At 35.9% G+C, this 19,253-nt stretch overlaps 1 protein-coding gene across 17 annotated transcripts in view; it reads left to right on the top strand.

Moving 5' to 3' along the window:
* Positions 1-19,253, top strand: part of SYNE1 (spectrin repeat containing nuclear envelope protein 1) — a 311,711-nt gene that overhangs the window by 221,100 nt on the left and 71,358 nt on the right. For all 17 annotated transcript variants that reach the window (XM_013178233.3, XM_048076956.2, XM_048076961.2 and 14 more), the window contains 12 exons: positions 172-381; positions 1,862-1,963; positions 3,518-3,637; positions 5,458-5,658; positions 6,214-6,387; positions 6,783-6,914; positions 9,632-9,828; positions 10,860-10,992; positions 11,755-11,937; positions 12,931-13,080; positions 14,164-14,340; positions 17,016-17,171. In XM_013178233.3, coding sequence (XP_013033687.3) covers positions 172-381; positions 1,862-1,963; positions 3,518-3,637; positions 5,458-5,658; positions 6,214-6,387; positions 6,783-6,914; positions 9,632-9,828; positions 10,860-10,992; positions 11,755-11,937; positions 12,931-13,080; positions 14,164-14,340; positions 17,016-17,171 — 1,935 coding nt within the window. The remainder of the gene's footprint in view (positions 1-171; positions 382-1,861; positions 1,964-3,517; positions 3,638-5,457; positions 5,659-6,213; positions 6,388-6,782; positions 6,915-9,631; positions 9,829-10,859; positions 10,993-11,754; positions 11,938-12,930; positions 13,081-14,163; positions 14,341-17,015; positions 17,172-19,253) is intronic.

Raw genomic sequence — 19,253 nt, 5'->3', positions numbered from 1 at the left:
TATTTTTTTGACTGTCAGAAATTATAGTTGCATAACTTTGTCTAATGTCTGTTTCTTAACAATGTAAAAAAGTCACTAAATCATTACAGAATGGGCAATAGTTATGACAATATGTTTGCCTGCTTTCTAGAATGTCTAATTGTCACTTTGTTTTGTTTTCTACAAAATCAGTCTCTTGCAAAAGAAATCAAAGAGATAACAGAAGAAATGGATAAGAACAAGAATTTATTTACTCAGACATTTCCAGAGAATCGTGATAATAAGGATGTTATAGAAGACACTTTGGATTGTCTCCTGGGAAGACTGACTTTACTGGAGTCAGTAGTAAACCAGAGATGTCACCAGATGAAAGACAGGCTCCAGCAAATAGTGACTTTCAAGGTATGATGTCCATCTGAAGGAATTAGCAGGGTTACATGTAAAATGGTGATATAAAGGATCTGACTCTCAATTATAATTTTTTGTATTAAATCAAGAGAACAGGTTTTCACAGGTTTTTACTGAAAATTAAATTCTCTCTTAGGCTATGAAACTTGGCACGTAAATCATTTTCCAAAATTTAAACTCCCTGCTAGAAGACCCATGTTTCATGACATTACTATAGAAGGGATCATCCATCCAATATCTTCTCACCCTGTTGGCATTACAATAAATAGAATTTCTTGACTACTGACCTGAAAGGAGAAAAAGCAATTTTAGAGTTCCACTCCACATGTTTTGTGATTTCATAAATGATAGAGTGCACTGTTTTCATTATCTGAGATGAAGTAGAAAACAGTTTTGATTTCCACCTTTCTGAACACTGTTAGGCCATCCCATTCTTCTGTGAGAACTCATATCTCAAGGCATATTCACTCATATTGAGTGAAGCTGAAAAAAAGAAGAGAACAGGAGAAATATTCACATTTTGAAATCTCTTCAGAGTTCAGAAATATTTTCAGATCTTACTTGAGCATTACCTTCTCTCCTATTCTTATAATAAAAAGCCTCCAGTATTGTTTTGGAAAAAAATAAAAAATAGATTCCTGGATTCCTGGTGTCATTAGTTTAGGAACATCATTTCACAGGTGTTAATATATGATTTGTTTCCAAACTCCATAGACTTTCGTCTATAATAGGCAGGGAAAAAGATGGTCAATAACAGACCTTTCTTTTTTGAAGAAAGGAGACAAGTTGATTAGACTCCTGTATGTATTACTGTTATACCACAGAGATTCAGTATTTAAAAGAATTACTGCATGAAAAACTCAATAATGCACACCTTCATAATGGTGAAAGTCTTAGAAATATGTGCTGATTATTTTCTATTTTACCAATATTAGGAGTTTGTTTGTGATGAATGCATGGCAAAAATAAATAAATAAATAATAATAATAGTACCTTGGCAAAAGTTATAATGTATAGTTGGTCTTGTAATGTGTGGAAGATTTGTTTACTACATTGTTTTATTTACTGAAGTTAGTAATGAATACAACTTGTCTTAAAAAAAATAAATATAGCTTATCTACAAGTGTATGTGATTGAATAAACTACAGAAGAGTAACATTTTTGTTAGATAAAGCTACCTGATCTTTGGTTATTAATTATCTAATTGGAAGGGAAAAGCAGAAGTGTATTCATAGGTTTTGTTTTAAATAGGAGTTGCTTTAACTTTTTCTCATTTATATCCAGTTATGCACTTTCAGCAAAGTTGCATGTTTTGCATTGGATAATTATGACACTTCCAGTTTTGAATAGATCGTATTCCTTAGTGCTAACATTTCAGCATTGTAATGCTTTAAACTTTTTGGAACATAAGGTATTTTTTGGTTGCTTTGTGCAGAGATTTTCTATTTTTTTTTGTCGTTTTTGTCTCCTATAGAATGATCTGAAGCTCCTGTTTACATCACTGGCTGATAACAAATATTTGGTTCTACAGAAACTAGCAGAGGCAGCTGAGAAACCAGAAACAGAACAAATGCAGGTATTAACAACTGTCTATTATTTGACAAAATAAATAAGATGTAAATTTTCTCTTCAAGGTATAAATGGATTCTAGAGAACAGTTGCTTTGTATGATCTAAACTGGTTATGCATACACTATTTTCTGCCAATTTGAAAAAAAAAGTCTAAAGTTATTTTAAAATTGTTAGGTTCATGTACTTTATTAAAAACTAAAGGCACTTTCTTTGTCACTGCTTTATAGCGGCATCTTGACTCTTATTTAAATTAAGACAATGATTGTGTTTTTGTTTTGTTTTAATCAGGAATTGCCTAATGAATAATTAGTTAAAAACATGACAAAATATATTCTGTTTCCTTGTTTCTGTTTTGCCAACAATGAGATAATTAAATGAAGTATGCTAAGGGTTATTTTCCACAGAGGCTTCTCATTACCCAAGAGCTTCTGTTGTCTGGTACCAGCAGGGGACTGGGAGGAAAAGACTTAGCCTTCAGCTAAACAGAAGTATTGAGTCTTTTATATTTGATAATCAAATTAAAAAAAAAAAAAAAAAAACAATTAGGTCTCTCATATAAATAAGAGAGGTAGCACTCTCTCTTTCTTTCCTATTGTCCAAGATGTGAAAGATTGTTTAAAATTAGTTTCTGTATGATTAATTTACCTATCAAATAGGGAAATATAGAATCATAAAATATCCTGAGTCAGAAGGGACCCACAAGGATCATTGAGTCCAACTCCTGGCAGGTCTACCCAAAAATTCAGACCATATGACTAAGAGCATAGTCCAAACACCTCTTAAACTCCAACAGGCTTGGTGCCATGATCACATCTCTGGGGAGCCTGTTCCAGTGTATAACAGCCCTCTTGGTGAAGAACCTTTTCCTGATATCCAGCCTGAACCTCCCATGTCACCGCTTGACAGCGTTCAACAACATGCTAACAAAAGAAAATTAATTCATTAATTATCACCTGTGTATCCTTGCAAAGACCAATCTTTATGCTTAAGTTGTAGCTTTCCAAGTGTGAAAGAGGATGTACAATTCCTTGTCCTTGACTGTAATATTGCCCCTATTCTGGTCCTCTAAATGAACTGCACAAAGCTCTTTTACTATCATGTATCTTTTTTGCTATGATGGTTGTTTGCTTGGTGCTCAGCTATGACAGGAATAAATATTACTACAAAGAATGTTCTAAGGTGGTGTTAGAACAACTAAAAGTCCTTTTATGCCTGTTCTATGTAATTAATAGCATGGAACTTCACAGCAAGGTTTTGTATAAAATACTGTGTGATACTAAAACAGCTTAAAATTTACAAAAGAAAAAATGTATTTCATTTTAAAAAACAAGCTGTGCTCTCCCAACTTTGAGTTTTTCTTTATAGTATACTTTAAATCCTATCCTAGAGTATAGAATTTTTTCTTTATAGTATCCTTTAAAGTTCCATCATATCAGATTCATCCTATGAAGAGGACTGATAAATACTTCAGGCAGAAAAATGGAATAAAATATTAATGTACGACAGTTAGAGTTTTGTTATTAAATCTTCAAATTAAATGATTTAATTTTCAAATACAGGTCATACTGCAGGCAGAAGAAGGTTTGAAAGAACTAGATGCTGGAATCAATGAATTAAAAAAGCGCGTAGAGAAGCTGCAAATTGACCAGCCTGCTGTGCAAGAGCTATCTAAGCTCCAGGTAAGGTTCATAAGTTCTACCCTAGAGCTGGCTAGTGATATGAGAGTTGTTAGTATGCTCCTTTTTGTTGTTCATAAGGCAGTTTAGGAAAGCATATTTTAAAGCATTTCAGTGCGTACAATAGATTGAAAGCTTTCTCCCTCATTCATTTACTTTTTCTACTTTAGATTATTCAAATTGTCTAACTTCTCTATTAGTAGCATCCATTATAGAAACACACAAAAACATGTTTCAAGTCCCTGTTCAAATGGATGAAGTTAAACATGTAGACATAAATGCTTGTTGAAAACTGACCCCTGTTCTCACTACTGTCTCATGATTTGGGGTTTAACTCACATCAGTAATTTTAAAAGAAAAGCTGGGGGAAGAGGCAGATGGGGGTGGGTAAGGTATAGAAAGTCTAAGTATGACCTGAAACTGGAAATGTTCAACTTTCCCTAAAATGCTAAACTTAATAATGCTAAACTTAAAAACTTTCTCATGTTCCTGCACACATGGTTTTGAACACACCTAAGTGGTAGGACTCCCTGTAGGGTAAATTGATCCAGAACTTTTCTAAGGCTGTTGAATCTTCTTTGTGAGCAGTTTGTTGCTGAGGTAGGGTAGTGAAAGGTGAAAAGAAGGTTTATGACCGAATTTTACTCTTTATAATGATGTAATAATAATCTTGAAACAAAAAAAACAGGTGAATATGGAACAGAAACTTAAGCCAGCAAAACAGTAATCTCAATTAAAAATAAATGACAAAGATTTTGTGTAAAAGGCATCTTTATTTCACTTCTTTATCCTTTTGTTCCAAGAGCCCCGTTTTTTGGTGGTTTTTTTTTTTTTTCATTGTCATTTTATGTCTACATATTCCTCTCCCCTTTACCTCAATTTAAAAAAAAAAAAAAAAAAAAAAGCCTTCCCTTTGCTTTAGTACATTTATGTTTCTCACAATTGTCTCTAGAGCTGGGAGAAACAGCTGCAGTCCAGTGGGTACTTTGCTGTAGCACTGGCTGGTCTTAGAGGTATTTTGTTTTGGATGCCTTGTCTTCAATAAGATGAGACAAGTCTTTGCCCATCAAAAGTCTGGGCTTATCCTCACAATTAGATATATGTTCTGAGAATATAATTCTTAAGACCAAAACAAGCAAAGAGTCCTGCTCAAATGAAGAAAAACATCTGTAGGTTGCTCTCACTTCTGTAGTTGATGTATACAAGTTGAGGAATAGCTATGGGAGCTGATGAGGTTCTTTCAACTGGCTCATTTTGAATTTGACAGTACAGGCATGCTGAAATATATACTTTTTTTTTATTTTTAGTATATACTTTTGTTGCTAAGAATAAGCTGATATGGCATAGATCTGGGGTTTAACTCTAAGCTCTGACTGTTCTGAGGCAGCAAATGGAGATAAACCTGGCTTCAAGATGCCTGTATCCTGTAGCCATGATGGAATCAGTCCAACCTGTTGCAATATAAGAAGCAAAACATAAACAGCATCTTCAGTGTCCAGCAGCCACATAGTAGTCTGTTTTTTGATGACTTAAGTGCAGTTACCCTACTCCTTTGCTGCTTAAAGCCAGTCTTAGGGATTCTGCTAATTTTGTTCCCAAATGCATACACCTGAAATAGTTACAGGTGCTACTTATCTTTCCTCTCTTTAAATGCTGAGTTATTCATTTATCAGTTAAGTCAGTATATCTGCATAGTCTTTTTGAGTTGAGAATATATATTAGTATGCTATCATTGGGCGGAATACACTGACAGTTAAAGTAGCTGTTAGGTAGATATGTAAGGTGGAAAATAAGGATCACCATTGCTGCTTTTTTCTCCCAAGGATACGTATGATGAAGTGATGAAGATCATTGGATCCAGACGGAGTGACCTGAACCAAAACCTGGCTCTTAAGAGGCAGTATGAACGGGCTTTGCAGGACCTGGCTGACCTGGTAGAAACAGGCCAAGAAAAGATGGTTGGTGACCAGAAAATGATTGTTGCTTCTAAGGAAGAGGTTCAGTTGCTACTTGACAAACATAAGGTAAGAATCAGTGACATATTCAGGACTAATCACTACATATTCAGGATATTGACATATTCAGGACATGAATATTGACATATTCATATTCATATTCATCCTGACATATTCAGGACTAAAAGTTCCTATTATTGGGCTGTTGTGCTACCTAGCAATTTCTTCCATTGCTCCATTTTTTTTCTAATGGAAATCTAAGTTTGCTAATAACAGCCATAAAATATAGAAAGACCATGTACAGCAAGTCCACAGTTTCATGTTTGGCAGAACTTTTAGGTAGTTTATATCTGATTTAAACTATTTTTGTTTATGGAATGAGAGGGTAGAATTTGCATGTAAAGGATGACCTCTTTCTTTCTTTAAAAAGGCTATTGTCCTTTTTATATTGTGTAATGGATTTTGTGAAATGTTGGTGGACGGAAAAGTTTACCTATTTCTATGTCTGCAGATACTTGATTGTACTGCTATTGTCTTAAGTTACTGTTTTAGTGGTAGTGAATTATGTAACAATTGCACTTTCTCTTTTCTATTCTCCTCCTCCCCCACATCCAAACTTCTCAGGAATATTTTCAGGGGCTGGAGTCTCACATGATCCTTACGGAAACACTCTTTAGAAAGATGAGTAGCTTTGCCCTCTTGAAGGAAACTCAGTCTCATTCAGAGCTAATGACACAAGCTTCAGCTGTATTAAAGCTGGCCCATAAACGAGGTGTGGAGCTGGAATACATTCTAGAGGTGAGGATCTCTGTGTTATTTTCTGTATGTCTATTGTAATCAACAGCCAGGATATCCTACAATGTTGATTTCCTGGACAAAACTGGATGTCAGTCCCATTTTTCATACACACAAGAGACCGAGGGACAGCATGTAACCTTTGTTTTGGGAACTTCAAGTGACATCAATTCTGTTCCTCTAAATTTGAAAGAGCTACTTAGCTTGACATGACAAGTGTGTTCTGACCAAAAGCTGGGTTTGATGCAGAGATGGTGTCTTATTGTAGATTCATGGGACATTTGTACTGCTATTTATGTACATTTACAACAGTACAGCTATAGCGTTTTACTTGGGAATAAAATGTCTAGACACCCAGGTCAATAATCACTGTATGCGTGGATAATTTCTGTTTGTAGACCTGGATGCATCTGGATGGAGATTACCAGGAACTTACCAGACAGCTGGAGTCTGTTGAAGGTATCATCCCTAATGTTGGTTTAGTGGAAGAGACGGAGGACAAGCTCAGAGATCGGATTGCACTTTTTCAGGTTGGTGCTATTTAGTCATTCCTGATGGAAAAGTTGAGTGGAAGAGTACCTCTGAAGGTCATCATGGGGATCCCTCCTCCCGCTTGAAGCAGGACAGTTGTGATGGGCTGGATCAGCCATAGTTTTGGAAACCTCTAATAACAGAGATCTCACAGCTGAGGTGGGGACCAGTTGCAGTGCTGCACAACCTACTACTGAAAAGGTTTTCTCTAATGTCTGATCTAAACCTTCCAACTTGCAGCTTGTGGCCATTAATCCTTTTTTATATTATGTGCCTCTACTGAGGAGCATTTATCTCCATAATATAGGAACATTTATCTCCATAATATTTTTCATTCTGCTTCAAATAGTTGTAGGTCTTTGTTACACTAGCCTTTAGCCTCCGCTTTTTCAACCTAAAACAAGCATACCTCCCTAGTCCTCATTTTAAAGGTCATGTGCTACAGGTCCCTGAACATCTTAACAGCTCTCCACCAGATCCTAACCAGATTCTTCTTCTTGAATGTAGTGGGAGGTGAAGACAGGTCAAAATTGGATGCACTAGATGAGGACTTATCAGCACAATATAGATGGGGATAATAAAATAACCTAAGTCTGTTGTCCACTTTCCTACTAGTGTAGGCCAGTGCTGTGGTTTTCCTTATTAATGATGCCATTGTTATATTAGTTGCAAGATTAAAGACAAACTGTTCCCTTCCTAGCCTGTGCTTAAAAACAGGGTTATTCTGCCCAAGGTACAGAATTTCTACTTCATTTGAACCTTCTGAGGTTTCTGCTGCCTCCAACCTCAACTTTTATCAAAGTGTCTCTGGACTAAGCCTGCCTTTTTGTGTGTGTATCAACCACTCCACATATATTAGTGTCATCCACAAATTTACTGAGGAACGCTCCATGTCATCATCCATGCCATTAACTAAGATGTTGAAGTTATTTGGGCTCCAATATCAACAGTCCTTGGAGTACTTGTTCATTATTGTCTACCAGACAGATATCAAGCCTTTGATCATTACTCTTTGAGACCATCAGTGTAACCCATATAACTGTCCATTTCTCCAACTCCCTCTCTCTCAGCTTCCAGAGCAGGGTGTTGTAAAGAGACATTATCAAAGGCCATACTGAAGTCTGTCTCATCCATAGAGAGAGTAATTTTATCATAGAAGGCAGTTAAGTTAGCGAATCCATACTGAGTATTCTTGATTATTTTTTCTCCTTTTTGTGCTTGGAAGTGGATTCCAAGAAGATGTACTCCATGATCTTTCCAGGGAGCAAGATGAGGCTGAACAGCCTGCAGTTCCCCAATTTGTCTTCCTCTTTCTCACCTGCAATAAGAACTAGTAGTTTAAATATAGATTTTCTGCCACATCCTGTTTTTTTCAGTCCGTTCTCAAAATGAAAATTCTGGTCTAGTGTTTTGTCTTTGTCTTGTAATACACAAGATACTTCAGTTGTGTTTGTGGTGTTTTGTTTTCAGAAAAATGTCTGCTACATTTTTCTTGCAAATTTACTTTTCATTCTTTCCTATTCTGAATTTACTACATGTATTGTTCTTTTACCAGACAGCTTTATGCTTTTGTAATGGTGGGGGGGGTTATTATCCATTGTGTTTTGGTTTTGTTTAACACTAGGCATTGCTTGTGGTTTTTTGTCTCCCTTATCAGTTTAATAAATTGTGTTATTCAAATCCAGATTTTCAGATTCTGATATGGCATAACTTTTAATACCATTTTTTCTTTCCTCTCTCTGTGTCCATTTTTAGATTTAAAATTAATCATATGTAATTTATTGCTGTCTTGGAAATTTTATGTTATTCTCTACAATTTACACATTTATGTTTGTATATATGTTATATGTAAATACATTTGTAGACATATAAAATATATAAAAAAAATAATTTATCAAAGCTTTATTTACATGAAAGAGAAAACAGGAAGAGCAATAGAAAGTTTATGTACTCACCATAACATTGACAGCTTTGTACATCTTATCTTCAGACTGTTTTAGCATAACTGAAAATTCAGAATACATGTACATATTGCGTAGTCAGATATGCAGATACTTTTGAAAATTTTTACTACTTATGTAATGATAGCAGAATTTGGCAGGTTTATTTGCCCACATGTACAAATTCCTTACCAATCCAGAAGTCACGATTTCTATAAAATCTGCCTCTCTTCCCGGTTGGATTCAGGGTCAGAGTATTAATAGTCATTGTGCTCTAGTATTTGGATGTGTTGGTTGAGCTTCTCTTTTGTAGTAAAGGAGGAGAGTTAGATGGCTTGATAGCTGAAGATAGACATTGAAGGGCTGCAGTATGTTACCTGCTAATAACCTAGGCATCTTTAAATTTCATTATAGTAGAACTTTGAGCAGATGGAAGATTAAGTTATGACTTTTTAGTCAATTTCTCTTAGAAGTGACATTGCCCCTCTAAGATTCCTTTGAATTTGTTCTTTTCTATTGTAAAACATCAACACCAAGGAGAAATTCATCAGAGGGAGATGTTAATAGACATACTAAAGTGAGGGGACTTGTTACAGCACATTCAGATTTTGAGCAGATTACCTGCATGTTGAATCTCAGGCATTCTAGAACTATTACAGAGGGAAAAAATGTGATTTGCAGTAATGACATCGGATATGCTACAAAACGGACTATTGAAAAAGCATGGTAGTAGAGACCTGCAGACCTATCTAACTGTCTCTCTTCTGTCATTCCAGCATCTGAGATCTAATCTGACTGAATACCAACCTAAATTAGACCAGGTGCTAGATGATGGGAAAAGGCTCCTTTTTTCTGTTAGCTGCTCAGACCTCGAAAGTCAGCTGAACCAACTAGGAGACCACTGGCTAAGTAACACCAGCAAGGTTAACAAGGAGCTTCACAGGCTGGAGACAATACTGAAGCACTGGACAAGGTGATGCTGATATAGTGAATGTTATAATCTTCTCCAATTGCACTGTTGAAGTCAAAGGCATTCTGAACCCAGAACTATTAAATTCCATACTTAAAGGAAAGTTCTATAAAATGCATGTGATGGTTTAACTAGTCTACCATATCCTACTTTTGTTCCATGCAAGTGCTCTCATACTCTCCCATTTACAATAAAGCATGCGCCAAATAAAAGTTGGTGAGAAGTCAGAAAGATATCTTGATAAGATAACAAAATTATAAGTCCCCTCTGCATATATAGTGATGAAAAGGGGTGTGTGCTTTGCTAGACAGCGTGAGTATACTTACGATGTTCTGGTAGAGATATTGCCACTGCTGGGTACTTGTGTTTCTGTGCCATTGCATATAGGGAAGGGAGCTTTTAGCAATGTTCATATGCCTCTTTTGAAATTAATTCTCTAAGTGATATAGAAACTTTCTCTATTATTCATAATGTTCCTGGCTTGTTAGCTCACTAGCCTTTCAAGAGAGACACATAAAAGGATTTTTATATAAAGTTTATATGGAAGCACTCTCATTCTGACATTTGATTAGTTGCTTAGCATATGGAATGATATGAAGAGAGAGCTTCTGACAAAAGCATTACATTTCTGATATAAGATGACTCGTGCTAAAGTTTTTGGAAGATTGAGACTTCTAATGGAAAACAAAAAAATGTGATTGTTTTTGTTTGTGTGGTGTGGAATGGTGCTATTAGAGCTTTCCCGAAAAGGTTGGTAACCTAGTTACCAGTCTGCTAGGAGATAGTTTTTTCTAAAAGGCAAAAAGAAGTCACTGTTAGGAATTGTGGATGTGATAGCTAAAATAAGAGCAGCCTGACACCATACCTTTCTTAAAAATTAAATCATGCTTTTCTGAAAGTTGATAAAGGAAAAAAAATATATTTCTTTAAAATCTGCCATATCATATCTTTCTCTAACACATAGAAGAGAAACTACTCCACTGGATGCTAGAAGTGACAATGACTGTTTTAGTTTTCTGTAAAAATTTTTACAGGTATCAGAGTGAATCTATTGAACTGACACATTGGTTACAATCCGCAAAGGAGCGACTTGAGTTCTGGAGCCAACAGTCTCTGACAGTTCCTCAGGAACTTGAAACTGTCCGAGACCACCTGAATTCCTTTCTAGTAAGTCATTCATGGGTCTAGGACATCTTTTTTTCTCAAATTACAAATAAACAATGTAGCAATGAAATGGTTATACTTTCTCTCATCATTAAGTTGAGCATGCAAAAAAAAATTACTTCTGTAGATGAGCTGGTGTGTTTGCACATTCAGAACTGTATTATTTTTATGACTAAAAGCAGTTTCCATTTTCACTTGATTTGAAGTATAGCTGGTAAACACTAACAGAAAACGTGTATTTGGAGAACAAGTCTTGTGAGGAGCGGCTGAGGGAGCTGGGATTGTTCAGCCTGGAGGAGGCTCAGGGGCGACCTTATCACTCTCTATAGGTACCTTAAAGGAGGCTGTAGCGAGCGAGGTAGGGGTTGATCTATTCTCCCACGTGCCTGGTGACAGGACGAGGGGGAATGGGCTAAAGTTGCGCCAGGGGAGGTTTAGTTTGGATATTAGGAAGAACTTCTTTACTGAAAGGGTTGTTAGGCATTGGGATGGGCTGCCCAGGGAAGTGGTTGAGTCACCATCCCTGAAGGTCTTTAAAAGTTTAGATTTAGAGCTTAGTGATATGGTTTAGTGGAGGACTTGTTAGTGTTAGGTCAGAGGTTGGACTAGATGATCTGGGAGGTCTCTTCCAACCTAGACAATTCTGTGATTCTGTGATTCTATTTTTTTGAAGAGAAATGAGGGTATTCTTAGCTTTCTGAGGTAAAGATTTAAGTACAGTAAATGTGTAGTTGCTTATCTCCACAAAAATGATTCTGTTTACAGGAGTTTTCAAAAGAAGTGGATGCTAAATCATCACAGAAATCTTCTGTCCTCAGTACTGGGAACCAGCTCCTCAGACTGAAGAAGGTCGATACGGCAGCATTGCGTGCAGGATTGTCCCAGATTGACAGTCAGTGGACAGAGCTGCTCACACAAATCCCAGCAGTACAAGAGAAATTGCACCAGGTAAGGAAGCACAGTGATGGCTTTTGATATTCCAAAAAAATCAAACCATACAGTTGGCACTTTCTCTGAGACATGGTTGCTCCCTTCCTGCCTATCCATATGAGACAAGATAGGGATATTACTTTCACTTTAGTGTGGGAAAGCTTACACTCTTGTCTAAATCTCGTCTACTCATAGTGTCTAGCACCAATAGGTGCTACTTTCAAACTTTCCGAGTTACACTGGCTACATTTTAAAGAAAAGTAGATAAGATTAAAAAAAAAAAAAAGCATAGCTGCCATAGATGAAGAGTATAAGATGTTTACCGAACTTATTATATTTGCCAAAATATAATGTCATTCAGTAGTTCTCTAAACCATCTTGTAATGCAAAATATGTATATCTATCTAAACAAAAGTCTTAGAGTACATTTCCAAGTAATTGTATTTAAGCAAACACTAGTGTATCAAATGTTTTTTAAGAAAAAAGTTTTTTAAGAAAAAATTAAGAGTCTTTTAAGAAAAAATCAGGTAGTTTTCAAAATAAGCCCATTTAGAAATCACCTCCAAAATTATTTTCCATTGGCCTACTCAGTAGCCATTTACAAGGACAGAAAAAGTGTAGCTTAAAGTTGAGCTACATAAACCCAGTACAGAATTATGGAATGAAAATGCAGAGCCTTTTGGAAGCCAAAATGGAATCTTTGGGTTTGTTCAGTTTCTTTGTACAATGAGGAATGGAAATAAGAAACCTTTAATAGAATGTTTTCTTATTAAGATGTATGAAGTTTTACAATGTATTTCATATTAAAAGCTATCATTTCTTTTACTTATAGACTTTTATCTTAAAACTTTTTTTTACTTGTAAACTTTTATCTTATAAACTTCAGTAATATTTTAGGGATGTAGAATAACATGATAATAAGAGCAGGTAAAGGAACGTATACTATGGTAATGCAAAGCATGGAATTCTTATCCATTTTCTTCACAACATTTAAGTCTGTTATCTCTACAGCTACAGATGGACAGAATTCCTTCTCGCCATGCTATCACTGAAGTTATGAGCTGGATTTCCCTGATGGAAAATGTTATTCAGCAAGATGAAGAGAATATAAAAAATGTAGTAGGACAGAAGGCCATTCAGGATTATGTCCAAAAGTACAAGGTATATTATGGAAATGTTATGGATTTTCTTTTCAGATTATCTCCACTAAATATATATACATATGTAAAGTATAATTGACTTAAGTAGATAAAAAAAGTATTTACATTGTGGAGTGGTTAGAGTTGTACACTAGATACAACTGGGTAATATTTGATACAGTGAAAAAGAAGCAAAAAATACTTTTACTCTGCTGTTTATTTATTGCAGGAAAGTAATTTTTGATATACTTACCTTAATTTCCAGTTAATCCAAAGCAATGTTCACATGATGAAATGTTATTAGATCTAACTTTCATCCAAAACCACAAAGCACTTTGTATATGTTCTTTCATGAATTTTTTGCATGGTATCACCCTCTCCTCAAAGCATAGCCTGTTCTTGAATGAAAGGTGTTCAGTGCTTTACAGATCAAGATAATTTTAATCAGTATCTGAAGTGAAAATGAAAGGTGCTGTATCTTGAGATAACTATTGAGGAGAATAGATAAACTACAATCTCAGTTCTTTAACCAGATTGGTAGTACTCATGTAGTAGATATGCACCCGAAGACTCTATTTTCAGTGTTAGATTAGATTTATTCTTCTGAAGAATATTCATTATGATACATTCCAGATATTTGTACATGTTACATGAAAGGCAGATACTTCACCTTTAGTCTTCACTAGTTTCCTGGAAAAATCATTTCTTGGTTATTCTTCTTCTCTCTTTGTAAGAATATCTTCTGTATTACCTCTTGGTGTAGTAAAAAAGCTTTATACTAAATAAAGTGAATAAAATTTTTAAACAGACAGTTTTTCTTAAATCGTATCCTTGAGACCAATATGTTTACTGTTGCATTTTAATCATTTGCTTTTCTTCAGAGAAAACAGATTCTGTATTCCAAAGACAATGTATTGACGTCTTCATTCTCAATATTTAGAATACAAATAGCAATGTTTTTAATTGTTGTTCAAATGCTAGAAAAACTTCAGCAAAATTGTGGTAGAGTTGTAATCTGTGAACATTTTCCTCCTCTGTTCTGGGCGAAGTTAAGAAATGATGATACTTTTCTTTTTTTTTTTTTTATTCCCTTCTTTCTTACTAGGGTTTCAAGATAGATTTAAATTGCAAACAGTTGACGGTAGATTTTGTGAACCAATCTGTGCTACAGATTAGCAGCCAGGATGTTGAAAGTAAACGTAGCGACAAAACTGATTTTGCAGAACAGCTCGGAGCAATGAATAGACGTTGGCAGATCCTGCAAGGCCTGGTAACGGAAAAGGTAAAGAGGAAAACCTACAGCTGCTCTGAAGTAAACTGTCAAAACATATGCAAATGTCAGATAGTAATGGCTAGAAGTCTCTGCAGGTCATCTAGTCCAACCTCCTGCTCAAACAGAGCTCACTTTACCATTAGATGAGATTGCACAGGGACTTGCTTAGATGAGTTTTGAAAATCTACAAGGATGGAGATTCTACAGCCTCTCAGAGCAGCCTGTTCTTGTATTTAACCACTGTCCCCTATCCCTGTGAGGAACAGGTTTTTTCCTTATGCCCAATCAGAATTTCTATTGTTGCAGCTTGTGATTGTTGTCTCTTCTCTTTTCACTGTGCAACTTCAAATAGATTTTGCCTCCATCTTCTCTAAAGGAGCACCCACATAAGGAGTGGAGGAGCACAAAGAGATGCTTTCTTAACCTTCTTTTCCCCAGGCTGAATGAAGAAAACCTCTCCTAATATGTCATGTGCTTCAGCTCCCTAACTACCTTAGTGCCTGTTCACCAGTTTGTCAATAAAGAGGGCCCAAAATGGATCACAACAGTCAAGAGAGGGGAATAATCTCTTGTTTTTACTTGCTAGGCACACTCTCAATAACCTAGTTGAGGATGTAGTTGGCCTTCATCAGTACAGGTCCACACTGCTGATCTATTGATTGCGTTCAGGTTATTGCCCATCATAGCCCCTATGCCCTTTTCAGCAAAGTTGCGTTCTATCCAGCTTGCTGCTAGCCTACTGCCAGCCTGCATTGTTGCATGTTGCTTTATCCCAGGTGCAGGACTTTACGTTTGTCTTCGCTGATTTTCATGAGGATTCCCAAGGCCATTCCTCCACCTTATTTACGTTTCTGTGAATGGCAACCCTACTCTCCAGCATATCAAACACTTCTTCTAACTTATAAAACATGAACATATGTTTATATGTTTTATAAGTTAGAAGAAGTAACATATAAAACAACATCAACATCTAACATATAAAACAATATCAACCCTAGAACTGGTCATGATGATGCATCTTGTAAGTGACTGCCAGATGGACCTCGAAATGTTTATCATTGACCTTTAAGGCTGATGACTCCAGAAGTGTTCATTCACTTTTATACCTCCATCCAACCTATCTGTCCTCAGTTTTTCTATAAGGATGCTATAGCATCCATATCAAAAACATTGCTAAAGCCAAATCAAACAGCATCCACTGCTCTCCATTTGTCCATCATATCATCATAGCAGTTAGTCAGTTAGTTGAGGCACAGTTTACCCTTAGTAAGGCTGTACTTATTGCTCCTCCTTATTCTTCATTCATGTGGACATTTCCACATTTCTGACAGGATTTGCAATATAACCTTTTTCCAGTCACCAGAAACCTCCTCCAACTGCCCTTTAAAAGTGACAGCTACCTTGCAATGACATTGGCACCCTTGGATGCAGCCTGTCTTGTTCTGTGGACTTTTACATGTCCAGCTTACTTAAGTAGCTCCTAATTCTTTTCTCCTCTACCATGGCTAGTACAGAGTCTGCCAAAAGACCTAGGAGGCATGAGACGTTGGCAGTAGGATCAGAGCACAGAAGACACAGTGTGCCTCAGATTGTTCTGTGGTTTCCCATTAGTTGCTGAAGTACTTGCAAAGATTAGCAAGTAGGGTTCTGTCCCTCACTAGTTAGCTACAGTCAAAATTTTGCTTTCCTAACACTAGCCCCACACAGCCAGGCAATGCTTTTATGTCCATTCTTTGTAAGCCACTTTCCATGCATACTTCTTTTTCCTTTTTAGCTCAGTAAGAATTTCTCAGTTCAACCCAAACTTCTAAACTATGCCACCCTGTTTCCTTGTAGCTTGGGTTGGGTCATTTTTGTGACTTGAGGAAGTTGTCCTTGAAGAACATCCAGCTTCTCCCTTGCCCTTCAGTACAGCCTCCCATGGGATCATGCTTACTTGAACAAACCAAAGTCTGCTATCCCAAACTCCTAAGGATCTTTAATCTGATATTTGCTTTCCTCACTTTGCTCACAGCTGTCTTGTCACTGTGGTCAAGGCTGCTATTGACCATCACATCCTTAAACAGTTCTAATTAAGATTACACCTAATTATGTTGACTCATTCCCTAGAGTGAAGCTTGTCTTAAGTACTGTGAATGCCTTTTATGTCAACACTGCCATTTTCAAATTCTGCTTTGTTTTTTTAGCTCTTATATATTTCCTTTCAAAGAAAAAACTATCTCATTCTCCATTGAACACCTATTTCAGAAAAATCTAAGCGATTTCAAAGCTGTCAGTTGACAAAGGAGTTAATATAAATATTCATCTGCTTTATCAGAATAATAAGCAAGAAATATAAAATGCATGTTTAGATGCTTAATTTTATTTGGGAAGTCTTGAGGTCTTTTATGTCTGAAAATAATGCCATTTCATAAAAATTTCCTGCTAAAGTGTTAGCTCTTTTCAATGTGTCATAATATTTGAACAATTTATCTATACAGAATAATTCCTCAATTAAACAGATTTTTTTTATGTACTCCTTTACAAATAACAGGCATATTTCAATTTGAATACATATACTGTTTTTAAATTCGGAAAACATTACTGAATTCTGAGAAAGGCACTGGTCAGCATTGTTTTTCACTGATTTGATACAACATTAGAGGTAATTGTATGAGGAAGTATACACTCATATTTCTTTGCAGATCCAGCTGTTGGAAAGTCTGCAGGAATCTTGGACAGAATATGAAAATAATGTGCAGTGCCTAAAATCTTGGTTTGAAACCCAAGAGAAGAAGCTGAAAAAGCAACAGAGAATTGGAGACCAGGCTTCAGTACAGAACGCTTTGAAAGATTGTCAGGTAATGTCTCTTTCTAAATAGCAATATTCTCTTTCCAGCAGTTAGAAACAAAACCAAATAAAGTCATGTGATATCTGCATATCAGGGAATTCAGTGACCAAGCTTCTCTGTACTTCAGTGAGAAAGAGATTTTATTCCTAATGTGCAAGCACTAAAGAAAGGAAGAAGGAATGGTAATACCCCACAAGGTTTAAAAGCAAAGTCATTATTCTTTTTGCATTCAGTATAAAGGCAAGGACATTTCCAGCTATTCCAGGCTTACTGGACTAAGGCCATCAAAGGAATATGTTCCCATTCCTGTTTGGCTAGTCATTTGGAACGTGATGTCATGAACACCATGCTTGACTATTCAGAAATATGTTGTGTGGTTTTTTTAAACTCATCACTACCTTTTCTCTGCCCCGACTTTCCTTCCATTCTTTTTCCCCTGACATTCTCATTTCCTCAGGACTACTAAAAGAAAGATGCTAGAATGCAAGGAGGGTTTATTTCTCTTTTCAAAAAGTGCTAGGAATCATATTTGTTCAAATATTCAACTATCCAGAAAAGCCAACAGTGCTGGACTCTTTTCACCTTCGAAAGAATGAAGAATAATCTTGATTAGCATGGGCAAAGACTGAATGAGGCAAAGCTCAGTTATACATAATGCACAGCAGGTCATAACTTCATGCAAAAATTATACAAAGACTACACAGCAGTGAATAGGGAGTTACAGCTGACACTGAGCATCTGACTAGGAATAGTGCACATTTAAGTAGTTGGAAGCTTGCTTCTGGAGCTATCAGACTAGGGTTCAAGCTTATACATGTGTAGGAAAAAAGTTTTTCTGAATTTCTAATTTTCTGAATGCTATCAGGCATCAGAATATTTTTGCTCAAAATTATTTTGTTCCACCAGAGACCAAATAATAAATTTCACAACAGATCAAATGTGCACTTAAACTTAGGACAACTGCATGTCCAATTTCTTAGTATTCTTTTACCCTTAGAAAAGGAGTAGGGAAGCATGTTTATCTTGGTGTTGCTGTCTTTCACCCATGCATTTAATGAACAGGATAAGTATGATCCCGCTTTTAAGTCTTCACAAATGGAAATCTAAAATGTAAAATGAAGTGCATAATAGAATTTAGTGTAAATTCACCAGTGCATTAAACCCGTATTTCATTCTGTAATGGCAAATAAGTGGTTAGGTCAGATATGTCAGAAGCCTTTTTTCTTCTTTTTCTTAATCCAGGTTTTCAAACTGTATGCAATGCCTAGTTTCAGTTAAAGTGTCTTTATGATTTCAGCACAATAAGTCCACACCAAGTGTAATTTAGCATAGACTGACATAATTGGCAAGCTGTGCTTGGCTAGAGTTCAAAGCTGAATCTGATTTATCACCTTTTTGGTTTCTTTTGGTCAGGGAAGTTAGCAAATATGCTTGGGGAGTCAGTTACAAATGGCAAGACTTTGATCGGCACAGAAACAAATTGTTTAAGAAATAACCATATCAGACACTCCCAAGTATCCGGTTCAACTAGTACAAAAGCTGCAGCTTATTTATTAACCAATGTTAGTTGCTACCTAGTGTCATATTAATAACTGAAGGCAACATTTTTTTTTTAATCACAGATCAGAAAGATTAATGCATCTTTAATTTTGTCTTGAAGTTCACGTGATGAAAAAGAAACAGAGAGCCAGAAATATTTGTTATTATTGGTGTTTGAAGCTTCTTCCCATTTTGCATTCTGAATTTTGGAGCAACCTTCTTCAAACTTAAATTATTCTTAGTGTTAAAATCCCCTTCTCAGAAAGTCAAAGTTGATATTTGCAACTTAGAAGTATTTGCTTCAGTGTCAGATGTTAAAAAATAAAAATAAAAATTAAAAAGTTATAAATAAAATGTTGAAATAATGCAGAAGGGAAAAAATAAACAGTGCAGCAAAAATGCTCTCACATATATGATTTACAATGTATATAAACAAAACTGTGTTGTTTGTGAGAAGGGATGAATTTTGTTAATAGCAAGTGTTGGGCAGAATTTGGTTCCAAATACTCTTCCTGCTATCAATAATGTCAAGTCTCTTATAGCAGTGGTTAA

This window comes from Anser cygnoides, chromosome 3, assembly GCF_040182565.1.
Source record: "Anser cygnoides isolate HZ-2024a breed goose chromosome 3, Taihu_goose_T2T_genome, whole genome shotgun sequence".
In the NCBI taxonomy this organism is placed as follows: Eukaryota; Metazoa; Chordata; class Aves; order Anseriformes; family Anatidae; genus Anser; species Anser cygnoides.
This window is presented reverse-complemented; position numbering and strand designations above follow the sequence as displayed.